Raw genomic sequence first — 12,887 nt, 5'->3', positions numbered from 1 at the left:
CAATCACACAGCAGCATCCCTGAGGTTTGACACAGAGCCTGTGAAAACCCACAGGGACCACAACCATCACCTGAGGTGGCTTCTGTGCTGCCCGATGCTGCCTGTGGGTTTAGGTGCTCTCGGACCATCTTTTGCAGGGAACGCATGAACACCGAGATGAGCCTGTCTATGTAGCTTGGGTTGTTGCTGCAGGCTGACTTGAGAATCATAAGGGTCCCTAAAAGGCAGAAATTTGCTGGTTGGTTGTTGGTTTTTTGTTTTTGTTTTTTAAGAAAAGTTAAAAAAAATGGATCACAACAAAAACAATGTCAGGAAAGGTAACATTTTTTTTCACATATTCCATGTTTATGGAATATTTAAAACATTTTGAAATGTGCTGAACAAAAATGTGCTCCTTTCTGACAAAAGTACAGATGAACCCCAAATGTCAACATTCCAAGCTTTTGAATGGCATATGCTACACTTTAGAGCACTGTATTTTCACTTCTTTTTTTTTTTTTTTTTTTTAAGATTTTATTTATTCATTCATGATAGACACAGAGAGAGAGAGAGAGAGAGGCAGAGACACAGGCAGAGGGAGAAGCAGGCTCCATGCAGGAAGCCCGATGTGGGACTTGATCCCGGGACTCCAGGATCATGTCCTGGGCCAAAGGCAGGCGCCAAACCACTGAGCCACCCAGAGATCCCCATACTTCTAATTCTTAATGTCAAAGAATTAATTCTTAATGCACGGTCAACACCAAGCACAAGAGCCAATTTTTATGCTTTGGTAAACAGTGTTCGTACCTTTGGTTGTGTGTGGATTTTATCTTTAGGTTATAGCAAACCATCCTAAGTGAAGTTTTTTGTCCCATAATATGCTTGGGCAAGGGGGGAAAAAAAAAGGGAAGAAAGAAACACAGTCCTTAAAAAAAAAAATCTAGACTATCTGGACATGATATTTTAGAATTCAGCTTGTACTCATTCTGTAAAACTGCCAAAGCTCAATAAAAATCAGCAAAACATCAGAGCATAAACATGGAATACATGAAAAAAAAATGTTACCTTTCCTGACAGTTTAATGAACCTGACCTACGCATTAAATTTTAAATTTATATTAATGGCTCCCACTATAGACCAATGAAAGAGTATTTATCTGCCGTTTATAGGTGCAATACTCACAGATTTGTACAATTTCTCAGTAGAGGGTGAATGCATGATCAATCTGATTCCATAAGAGGGAACCTGTGACACTTGGTGATGATGGGTCGGTAACTGACTCTAGAACAGGGAGGGGAGTGATGTGACCAGTTCTCCAGGCACCAGCCCCAGTGTTGCCCTCAGCCTGCTGTCACTCCCACAGGAGGGAGGCAGGGCCACTGACCGGTCATCAGCTCTTCTAAAAGAGTCCTCTAGAGAATTAACAAGATATTCATGCTCTGGAAGCCAGGTTATAAAGCAGAATCTACTGTATGATCCAACTTCAAAAAAAGTCACAAAAGCATTCCTCAACTATCTAATGGTTCTGGTTCCAGAATAGGGATGGCAAGCTTCAACAATTACGGATACAATTTTAACTAAATTTATCTGGCTCCTGAATTTCAGATAGCAAGTAGCAAGAGTTTGGAGAGCAAGAAACTCAGAAGAAATAATGTATTCAGTTTGCAAATTCAGATAGAAATGTTTGCAGTAATAAGGGCTTCCTGTATATGCATTTATACATGTATATACAGAAAAAAGACACATGTGTCAAGATGTTAAGGGTGAATGTTAATAAGTAGAGAGGCAACTTTTAGTTGTCCTTCCTTTGTACTTTCAAAATTTTATACAATAAATGAGTTTTTAAAAAATTTTAAATTGCTAACCCAAAGTCTAATCTTCCTCAGATGTGTTTCAGGAAAAGCAAAGTATCTACACATTAGACTTCTAGGGATCTCTGGAGGTCAAAGTGAACTAGCTGGCCTGATTACCTGAGAAACCAACTTTCATTTCACCTGGGGCAGCCAGAGCCTCATCAAGCAGACAGGAACCAGTTCTTGTCTTGTGAGTGGCTTAGTAATAGGTGAGCGGCTTACTAACAGGTGAGCATAGTATAAAAGGCAGTGGTTATACATACTTGCACACTGCTTTGGCAGCATCTTCGTGTTTGACGTGATACTGGGTCAGCAGTATCCACGCAACATGGGACTATTCCCCAGCAACCCCATCCTGCATCTGAGGCAGGAAGAAGTGAGGAAGCCCAGATATTGGTCAGGTGGAGGGTGTTACCCTCAAATACCACAGGGGATGGTGGCCTATGGTGTATGTAGCAGGCCACACACAGATGCCTGCAGCACACATCAGCTCAAAGCTCCTCCTGACATTCCGAGCCTTTCCCTGAAGGAAAGCTGGTCCAGAGAACACAGAGATCAATGCCAAATGGAACCACTACTAGAAACACCAAGGCAGACACACACTCACCAAAGAGCTGGGAGGGATTTGCGTTGGTGGCCTTCTCATAGTTGGTGAGTCCTTCATAGATGACCTTCCCAACAGCTGCATAAAGGCACTCCAGCTCTTCATACTTGGAGGCCACACTGGAAGTGCCTGAAACAAAAGTGAGAATGTGGGCCCTGTGGTTTGGGTTCTCAGGCCTGTCCGGGCACTGGGAGGTCAACTTTCCTAATGCTAGGCACTGAGCTTGTTATCTTGGGATTTGTGGCAACTGGCAAGGGTGCTCCTCTCCCACTGCAGGACGTGTGGTGCTCCTCTCTGGGCTGATGCGACTTTACCAAGCTAAGTGACATTTTAGCTCACCAAGCTCTACCATTAACACACTCGAGATGCACTTACTTATGATACTCCAAAATCTGATCTTGGCAGCTGCTCAACATCTGACAAAACACTATAACCCAACTCCCCCTTATTGCCATAAGGAAACAGTCACATTCAGCTGACAAATAACAGCATTTCTAAAGCAAACCAGAAAACACGATGCAATGACTGCTACCATTAAGTTCTATGTCCATTTTTTTTTTAAAAGAAAAGGTGAAAGCACACAAAAAAGCAAGATAATAAAATGCTCACTATAGTAACCAGAGGATGAGCACTCTCAAGTGACAAGCTCCGTGCCCTCCCATCCACTCAGACACCAGGGAAAAGGTCACCTACTTGGCTCTGTTGGGAAAATGCTCATAAGACGGGAGAGGAGGCTATGGACTGCTCGGAGAACCTTGGTGTTTGCACACGTCATGCATGCAGCGATGCCACGCTGCAGGGGTTTGAAGCTACTGAGGATGGCTGGAGACTGGAGGACAGTGAGTAGGAAACTTAGCACTTCCAGTCCTGTGCAAATATTTCCATAGTTGACTTGATTAGGTTGCTCCTGGAATGGAGAACACAGGTCACACAGAGACAATATCAATCCTCTGGTACAGTCCATTACAGAAACACAAACCAAGCAAAACCTAAAACTACATGCCATTAATGAAATAAAAAACCACCAAAAAATAAACATACTATACACATAAAAACCCATGACAACCATACCTTACGAATACAGCAGAATTTCACAATTCTTTTAATAAATTTCTTTAAATATTTAGTCAAACCTCCTTTTTAAAAAAGCTCATGAAAGATACTAATATCCAATATTAAAAATGTGAAAATCAGGGTCGTCTGGCTGGCTCAGTCCATACAGCATGTGACTCTCGATCTCAGGGTTGTGAGTTTGAGTCCCATGTTGGGTTAGGGATTATTTAAAAATGGCACCTTTTTTAAAAAATTGAAAATCAACAAAATCTGGTCTAAAAATGCAATTGCAGGGCACTGGGGTGGCTCAGTGGTTGAGCATCTGCCTTCGGCTCAGGTTGTGACCCCAGGGTCCTGGGATCAAGTCCCACATCAGGATCCCCATAGGAAGCCTGCTTCTCCATCTGCCTAGGTCTCTGGCCTCTGTCTATCATGAATAAAATCTTAAAAAAATAAAAATGCAATCATTGCACTGACTTTTCCTTTTCTCCTCTACTCTTTTTCACTTAACATACATATATCCTTCCAAAAGGAAGTAACTTTGAGATTGTGGATCATGAAATCAATCTAACAGATGATGCCAGCATTAATAATAGGAAATAGAGTGCATGGTTTATAGTACAGTACTGCTTTTTAAAAAGTTTCTGTGGTTTACACACACACATACCATGCATACATATATATACACATGCATATATGTGTGCACTGGGCTGAGATAAAATCTTCTTGCTACCAAACAAAGTAGAAAGTCACTGGGGGCATGGCATCATGAAAACTTAGCCTATTTCGTGGCAGAGGCTGTCCACTCATGGCTGAGCTTGACTCAACTGTGACTGTGTGTAGCAGGAAAGCAATTTGACATTTGAAAAAGAGGAAAGAAATCTGCAGGAAACCTAGAAGTTCTATGTCAAGCTAGAATCAAAACAAGTACTGCAGACAGGCAGCCTATGATCCAGCTGTTTTCATAGCATAGGGAATCTTTGTAACCTTTCAAAAAATGGAGGCAACTATGTTAGTCTTTGCAAGGCAAAATAACAAATGTTTAAAACAGGCTTGTAGCTGCCAGAAATGACAGGACCATGGTTTTTATAGAAACAAACAATAAAAAACCTACCAGATAATCAGCTTTGGGGACTAACTTCTTTACTATTTGACTTCACAGTTCTCAATAACAAATTTTATGTCCACTTAAAAAATTCAATTTTAGAGGTTGTTGCATAAATCAACTAAAACTGTTTACCCCAAGCCAGCTAGGAAGTCAGTTTAAGAAATGAGACTTCAACGGGCAAGAGAACTGCTATGCTTCCAAAGCTCCTAACTGCTGGGGGCAGGAGCTGAAATTTTAAAACGTGTTTCAGGAAGCAAAACTCCCTCCCCCTTCTCCTTAGCTGCCAAAACTGGCTGAGGTAACAGAGGGTTCAGCATTTGGTAGTCCAGCCCCAGCCCCAGCCCAGGTGGTAGCGATAGACACATGCACCTACCACACTCATCAGCAGTTTGTCAAACCACTGCAATTTGAGCTCAGACTTGGACCACATGTCCGGTCGCAAGGCAGTCTTCAGAAGAGTCACACACCGGCGGGACAGCACCTCCCCAGGAGACCCCGCAGTGTTGGTGTTGTCGTTAACCTGGAAACGCACTCAAATTCAAGGCCCCGTCTCAGCGGCACAACTGCAGGCTCCTGACGCTGCCTCTTGCCCATGCATCCTAGCCCCCTCCCACCCTGCCATCTCCTCTTCCATCAGACTCCACTGAGCCTTCTCTGCTTCGGAGATACTCCCTGATGGGATATCCTCCTGCTCCCTTGCTATGGGGTCAGTGGGGATTTGCACTCATTTGTGTGATTGATAGATTAGTGTTGGGCAGCTCCCCAAGCCTGTTGGGGTGGGGTCCAAGTGCTGGGTCCTCCCCACGGACCTCCTGGGCTGTGCCTAGCATACGTAAGCACCAAGAAGATACTGGCTAATTTAGCAGATTCTTTTCAGTACTTTGAAGTCCTCACCAGTACTCCAAGACCTGCTATTCTCTTTAATAACTACATAAACTTAAGATTCCCAAATTCTAAAAAACAAAACAAAAAACCCAACTACTTAGGAAAATTTCATTTACAATGTTTTTTCTTTTTTGAAAAGGAAAACTGAAGTTTCAGAAATAGATTCCTGATAAATCATGAAAAAATATGTTGACATGAATAACAAATAAATACAGGCTTAAAGGCACCTTCGATTACTGAATGTTATATATAATTTATGTAGGTTGAATCATCCCAGCAGCACCTTTATGAGACAGGTAACTCAGAAGATAAGTAACTTGCCCAAGATCACTGATCTACTGCCACGTTTTGCCAACACCAAGATGCCCTTAATTACAAGATACACCATTATTTTATCACTGCTGAAACAAAAACATGTTTAAAAAAAAATCCTAAAAAAATTAAAAATCCTGTCACTCATAAAACATAGGTTTCAGAAATATTAGCATGTCACAAAATCAATGGAATTTGGTATGAAAGTGACAGAGCTAGCCTGACTTTGGTTTATCCATTTTCTATCAGAGATAATATTCTGGAATCTACTAAGAAGTCTGTTCTGAAGAAGCCTTAACACAGGACATCCAGAAAGCCGCACCTGACAAGCCACTCGGATGAGGAAGTTCACCACGGTGTCTGTGTGTTGCTTATCAATAGGCTTGGCAAGAAGGGAGTCTGCTCCAGGCAGCGACTGGCTCCTCCCAAACACCTAGAAGAGGCAGGAAGCGCATTCTCAACAATACGTTCCCAAAGGAAGGTGCTGACTTACGCAGCCAGCTCACAGTCCTTCTGGGGGCAGATACTGTTCTGGGTGCTTCCCTTAGTTTTTGATAAGACAGCCATTGGTACTCTGCTTTGTAGAAAGCGTGTGGAAGAGAGAAGCTTAAGAGGAAGGAGAAGAGCTGCGAGGCTCCACAGGGAGCAGGGGAGGCAGCATCGTGCCCTCCATGAAGGCGTTTGGGCTGGGCTGGCAGGACCTGCTTGCCACCAATATGTGCAGACACATAAATGGACAAAACCTCCCATGGCTCTGGGAGTCCAAGCTGAGCACAGGTGGATGCAGTGATCACATCCTCTGGAGGAACGAACAGTAGCAGTGGTGGTGGTGGTAGCAGGGGGACAGTTCAACCTCAGGCACACAGTGACAGAGCCAACACCTCAACAAGGGGTGAGGAGAGCGAGCATCCCCAGGACTCTCTTGGCGGCTGCCCTCTAAACAAAATAAGACAGTCTTTTAAAAAACTGAACTTGACATGACTGCACATTCTTGATCAGTTTTCTTACCCTAAAGTGTTTCTCTCAATGGCTTACTGCAAGTAATTAACCATTCTTGTCAAGATTCTAATGGCATTATACGTGCATAAAGAAAACCCTGTCTGGGGACTTGGAAAACACCATGAGTAAGTCCCCTGGGTGTCAATAGGTTTCTACTTGTCGTCATTCGGTTTCTACTTGTTGAGTGCAGCCTTTCCCAGGTACGTCCAGGGGCAGTGCTGGGCACTTCGCCCACACTCAGAATTTGTAGAATAAATGAACAAAATCCCCCAAGGAAGCACAGAACCCATAAAAGCAAGCACATGCTCTTACTGCGCTGATGGCTCCTGTGGCTGTCCTAAAGCGTTTCACCTCCTGGGCAGAATCCACCGACAGGCCTCTCTTAATGGAAGATGAAACAGAGTTGACTCCTTCTCCACTTGAATTTGGGTCCATGTCTGAATCCGGCTTAAAAGACACATAACGTGATGTTACAAACTGATTTCTAGGGAATAACAGAAAGAATGAGTCTGGAAGAAGTCTGACAGACCTACCTGCTGGTCCTTGATCCTCTGCAACTCCCACTTGATGACGACTTCAGACAGGTCCACAGCCAGCCTTCTCTGCTCGATGGTGACACTGGGTGTGAAGCCTAGCCTCTGCATGGCGCTGACCATGTGCTGCACCAAGTGGTGCCGCACCGGGTAGTACACCTGCAGGTACGGGGTCTGCATCACACCAGTGCTGCTGCACCATGACCCCAACACACACACACACATGCACGCACGCACGCACATGCACAGGCATATACATGCACACAACCCAAACTCCTGCTTAAAAATTCTGACTCATGACTTAGGAAATTTCTCGTTACTTTCTGTATGTGTGTGGGTATTTATCACCCCTCTCCCCCAGCCTCCCGCTGAATCTCAACAGAACACTGGATTTCAGCCCTTTAGCACCATCTTAACAGACTGGGGAAATGTTGGGGTGCCTGGGTGGCCCAGTTTCTAAGTGTCTTCAGCAAAGGTCATGGTATCAGGGTCCTGGGATCGAGCCCCACATTGGGCTCCCTGCTCAGAAGGGAGTCAGCCTCTCCCTCTCCCTCTGAGGACCCTGCTTGTACATTCTCTCTCTCAAATGAATAAATTTAAAAATCTTAAAAAAAAAAAAGTTGCAATATTGAATTCTCTTTAGGTAGGTGAGGCTACTAACATGTACTTAACTTCAGACTTGATGTTGCAGATATTCAGCCAATACCAAGAGGCAAACTTCCAATTCTAAAAGAGCTGGCTATAAAGAATTTTCTCCTCTACATAAAATCTATAAGAAATACACTTGAATCAATCCAACAAAGTGGGGAATTTGGCTATAAAGAAGGAGGTGCTGGTGACACAACTCTTCAAGCCATGTTACCAAGACCTAGAGTTAACGGTGACTACCTCTCAAAGTATTAAATCAATGGTACTCACTGTTACCTGAGTACTTACATGAAACATATAGTCCTAGACAAAAGCAGAAACCTAGGACACTACTCTAAACCAGAGCCATTTCCACACTGACAGTCACACACACACACATACACACACACGCTCATCAACGGACCAGAAATACCTTTACTAAAAGGCGAACAGCCACCTTATTATTGCAGAACATTAGAGAGAAGTGAAAAGTCAAAGCAAATGCCTGAACATGCAGCCAGCCCCATCTACAGTACTTCCTACACACCTTAAAATGCTGCACGATCAGATGCAGGATATGAACCAGCTGAGGGACCGTGTGGCCCTCCTCCACAATGATCTTCCTCGTCCAGTGTGTCAGCATCTGGTGCCCGTCCTCCATCCTGGCAGGCACTGCTGGAGTCAATATGGCCATCGCTTGTCTGACAATTGCTCGAGCTTCCATCGCATGGGCCTTGAGCAGACTGTGAAAAACCTAACACCGGGAAGACAGTTTTATATAGGAAAATGAAGGCTCAGAGAAACAAAGAACCCAATCACTCTGAACCAAGGCAGGACACTTCTGTAATATGATTTCTACAAAATTCCTTAGGGCTGTCTTATTAGGAAAGAACATAGTTGCTTTCTCCTTTGTTAAGTTTTGGGTGATGAACTCATTCACATTCTCTTCCTACTGAGCACCCACACTGTGCCCATGCTGGGCGAGGGTACAATAGACAAAGAGGAGTAAGACCTAGCTCCCTACAGGGACTTAGGCTAGTGTGACTCATGGGAAGTCAGGTGAAGCACAGAGATCATTTCTTTCTGGATACAGTGTGGTAAATGGAGAAAAAGAGGCTGCCATCAGAGGCACCCTTGGGACAGTGCAAGTGAGAGGTGACATTCTGATGTAAGGTCACAGGACACAAAGACCACCTGACAGGTGTTGAGGGTGGAGGGGAATCACCAAGACTCACTCATGCCTGGACACTGGGGGGGAACTGGTGTCACTGATAGCCTCTGGGTCTCTGGCTGGGAGAAGAGACATGCCTGGGGTTGATCATGTGATCTCAGAGAAGGGCGATCATGTATAAGATGTTAATGGGACAGACCGACTAAGCACTGAACTGTATCATTACCTTTAATTCTTACAGAGACAGAAATAATTTATTCATTCAGGGTCATGAGAACTTGTGACAGCAAAAAATAAACTCAAACCCAGGGCTGCCTGGCATCAAGGCCTAAACCACTGAGGGACTCAGGGAAGATGTGTTCCTTGTCGGGAGGGGGTCAATAGGATGAAGGTTCTAAAGTGTTGAGTGTCTTTAGCTAAAGAGGGAGCTGGGCTTCCAGAATGGTTTCAATGGACCAGGATAAAAGAAGACAGAATGCAATGTGTAGAGGAGCATGAGGTGGACAAAGGAGACATTTTGTTGTTTCAACAGCAAGGCTGCAGAGAACAGGAGAGCAGACTGGCAATTGGGGAGGGAAGAGAGAATGTAGAGTCACAGGAGAGTTCACAGTGTTTGTTTGTTTTTTTTAAGTATATGTGCTGAAGTGAGCACAACAGTGCTTTTAAGATGTCAGAAACAAGCATTTTTAATGGTGCTGGGAAAGACAACAGGAAAGGAGGCCACGACTGTAGGAGGGGGCAGCATGCACATGTGTGCAAGACCACTGAGTGTCGGGGGCTATGAGGAGGGTAGAAGGGAGCTGTGTGGTACCTGAAGAACAATTTTCTTGTGTATGGCGAATTTGGCAATAATATGCGCCAGAAGTAAGTGCCCACTGTATTTGCAAGCCGGATCCACACAGGCCTTAGAGAGCAGGCAGGGCCACGCAAAGGTCATCAGGCGGCGCAGCTTGCTATTGCGATTCTTGTTGTTGTCGTGGATGTGGTGGGGGGCGTGCTCCACTAGCAGGGTAGCGTACTGAAGGAGGTAAATCCTCAGGGAGTCCAGCATGTCCGCCTGCTTCTCCGGGTCCAGGACCTGTGGGAAAGACAAGCAGAAAAGGAACTCACTTCTGGTTCTGAACTGCATTACCTACTAAGGATCATGCAAGTTTAAACTTTTAAAACACACACACGTGTGCGCACACAATATATAACATCAAGTTTCACAACAAGGGAAGCAATGATGCCATATCAATTTTCCTTTTACATGTAGGATTAGAAATTCAATGAACTTATTTCAGTGTCCAAGGGCAGAATTAGAAGTTGTAATGCAGGAAGTGGAGGAACTTGAGGGACAAGGAGGGCCTCCTCTGATACAAGGTGGTTTGCAGGATGGAGTTTCTTATTTCCAAGTAGTTGAGATTTTTTTCCTAGTCAGCTATTAATTATCTAGTCCGGATTTTTCAGCATTAGGATCAGAAAATGCTACCTGGAAACAAATCTCTCAAGAAACTGCTACGGTTTTCTACATCAGCTATCTGATAGATTTCCGTGTTTTATGAACATAAGAAAAAAGGCACACTCCAAGGAACACCCCACGTATCTCTACTCAATCAGGTGCACCAACTGCCTCACTCAAGTGGACATCCAGACCAACTTCCGTCTACCACAAAGTTCTGAAAGGCTGAAGTCTTCTCCATAACTGTGTTTCCATCAGGGTCCCTCTAGCCCCCCAAGTCTCCTCTCTCCTGGATTTGTTGCTCCCGATGGCCCCACCCTGGGGCCCCCACCTGCCCAGTGTCCTCTGTCTTCCTCGAACACTTGAAATGCCAGCTCCTACTTGTGCCGCGTTAGCAGCATCCGACCCAAAAGACGGTCTAGAGAAGGCAGCACAAGGGAAGGGGCCACATCTGGGTGACCATCTCTCCATCTAGTTGCCCAGAATACAGCAAGTTATCAGTAAGAGGACTGAAAAAGACCCCTTGGGCTCAGCTCACATTCCTAGAGAGGGCAGAGGTAGGGTGAAAACAATAGGAGGAAAGCCTGTGTTAAGGGACAAAGACTATGCAAGGACCAATAAACTGCCAAGTGGAACAACAGTCCCCTTCCTCTGGACCCCAGGATGAAACAGTGACAGAAGTGGTAAGGAATCGACTCCTTCCCAAGGGCTCATGCGCACTCGGCACACCACCTTAGGAATGCCCATGGCTCACAGCACCCCAGCAGACAGCATGTATACAGAACACTCAACCAACCTCAAGGCAAACACAGCACCTGCCAACAAGGTTCAAAGGCCTGACCTGCATGGGAGAGGACAGACCCTGTGTGGAACACCAGGCAGGCACTTCTCAAAGAAACACACAACCCAGTAAAACCTTTCTGGAAATGCTACTATAAAAATACAGAGACTGTAACACCTAAGGTAACTTTAGACACCACTGCTACCACAACGGTTTCGTGAACTTGACAACAAAAGATCAAGGCAGATCACGGTGACAACCAGATCCGATCTGATGTTCTCACTGACTTGTAATATGTTCCTTTGCAAAGCTAAGGACGAAACTGTACGTCAAAAACTTTGACCAACAAGAGGGGTTTTTACAAAGTAACTCTGATAACATGAGTTTGAATCTACGTCAGTTCAGGCATACATTTGGTTTCTCATTGAAACCTGTTAGTGTGGAAAGTCAATCCATCCTAAAGTAAAGCTACCTTTAAAAATGCACCAGTAAGAATTATAATGCTCTGCTATAAATTAATGCAATCATGAGAAATAAGAGCCTTAGGGCAACAGGTTTATTTCAACGAACCCATTACACACATGCGCTCACACATACACACTTGCACGCATTCTGTTACTCATCTGCTAAGTTACTTTTCATGCCAACGTATTAGTGACGTCACCTTGGTTATAAACACACTGGTGATGCTTTCCGGGTTATCACCTTCTGGATTGGGAGGTCCTAAGAGCTGCTCTCCTTCACCCTTCTCAAAGCTGTATAAGAAAGCAGGATTCAAGATATGCTGCAAAACCTACAAAAAAAATTTTAAAATGAAGGAGAAAAGCAATGCTATGCTCTTCGTTTCTTTACTAAGGCAGGCAGGAGCATCAGTGGGTCACGTTGCACCCGTGATGCCAGATCTTGTCAAGGGTGTGACTAATCATCCTTTTACTAAAGTGGATGACTGGAAAGGTAGGTGAAAACAGGAGGAAAAGTGACGTCAGTCTGTCTAGTCTTCTCATGTCAGATTAGTCATTTTCTAAAAACAAGGACACTAGTAGACTAGTGTTCAACACTGGTTCACTCCGGATCTGCTGTATGCTTCGAACAGTCCACGTTATGTAACTAACCATGAGACACAGCATAACAGACAGTCCCCTCAATTCCCTAGGAAATTGGTTCCAATGCCCATGGCTCCTGCCGCCTAACGGTGGGACTCACTTTAGCTTTCAGCTCATCTCCAAAGTTGGGGTCATTGAAGTCCACAAAGCGAAAAAACAGGGCACGTTTTTGAGCAATGCTATAATTTTTGGGGATCTCTTCCTCCATATACTCTTTCAAGAATGTCATGTTGCAGAGGAAACGACCAGTGAAAGCCCGGAGCAGCTGGAACAGCAATTCTATGTCTCCATAATTCCTTCTGCAAGGTCAAACAAGAAGACAGATTAAGTTGGGGCCAGCTTTAGAACTGCATGCGAGCTCTGACCAGCTCAAAGTCACAATCGGTTCTAACAAGTGTAACTGCACGGGGCCAGTGAACCACAGCTAAGCACAAATTC

At 44.5% G+C, this 12,887-nt stretch overlaps 1 protein-coding gene across 17 annotated transcripts in view; it reads right to left on the bottom strand.

The window, feature by feature from the left end:
• Positions 1-12,887, bottom strand: part of TRRAP (transformation/transcription domain associated protein) — a 115,551-nt gene that overhangs the window by 46,463 nt on the left and 56,201 nt on the right. For all 17 annotated transcript variants that reach the window (XM_072837005.1, XM_072837003.1, XM_072837012.1 and 14 more), the window contains 11 exons: positions 12,550-12,748; positions 12,011-12,139; positions 9,936-10,202; positions 8,501-8,707; positions 7,327-7,485; positions 7,106-7,240; positions 6,117-6,227; positions 4,971-5,117; positions 3,130-3,343; positions 2,440-2,565; positions 71-217 (listed from right to left, as the gene is read on the bottom strand). In XM_072837005.1, coding sequence (XP_072693106.1) covers positions 71-217; positions 2,440-2,565; positions 3,130-3,343; positions 4,971-5,117; positions 6,117-6,227; positions 7,106-7,240; positions 7,327-7,485; positions 8,501-8,707; positions 9,936-10,202; positions 12,011-12,139; positions 12,550-12,748 — 1,841 coding nt within the window. The remainder of the gene's footprint in view (positions 1-70; positions 218-2,439; positions 2,566-3,129; positions 3,344-4,970; positions 5,118-6,116; positions 6,228-7,105; positions 7,241-7,326; positions 7,486-8,500; positions 8,708-9,935; positions 10,203-12,010; positions 12,140-12,549; positions 12,749-12,887) is intronic.

This window comes from Canis lupus, chromosome 8 (assembly GCF_048164855.1).
Source record: "Canis lupus baileyi chromosome 8, mCanLup2.hap1, whole genome shotgun sequence".
NCBI classification, from domain to species: Eukaryota; Metazoa; Chordata; class Mammalia; order Carnivora; family Canidae; genus Canis; species Canis lupus.
Note: the sequence above shows the minus strand (reverse complement) of the source record. Positions and strands in the feature narration are given on the sequence as shown.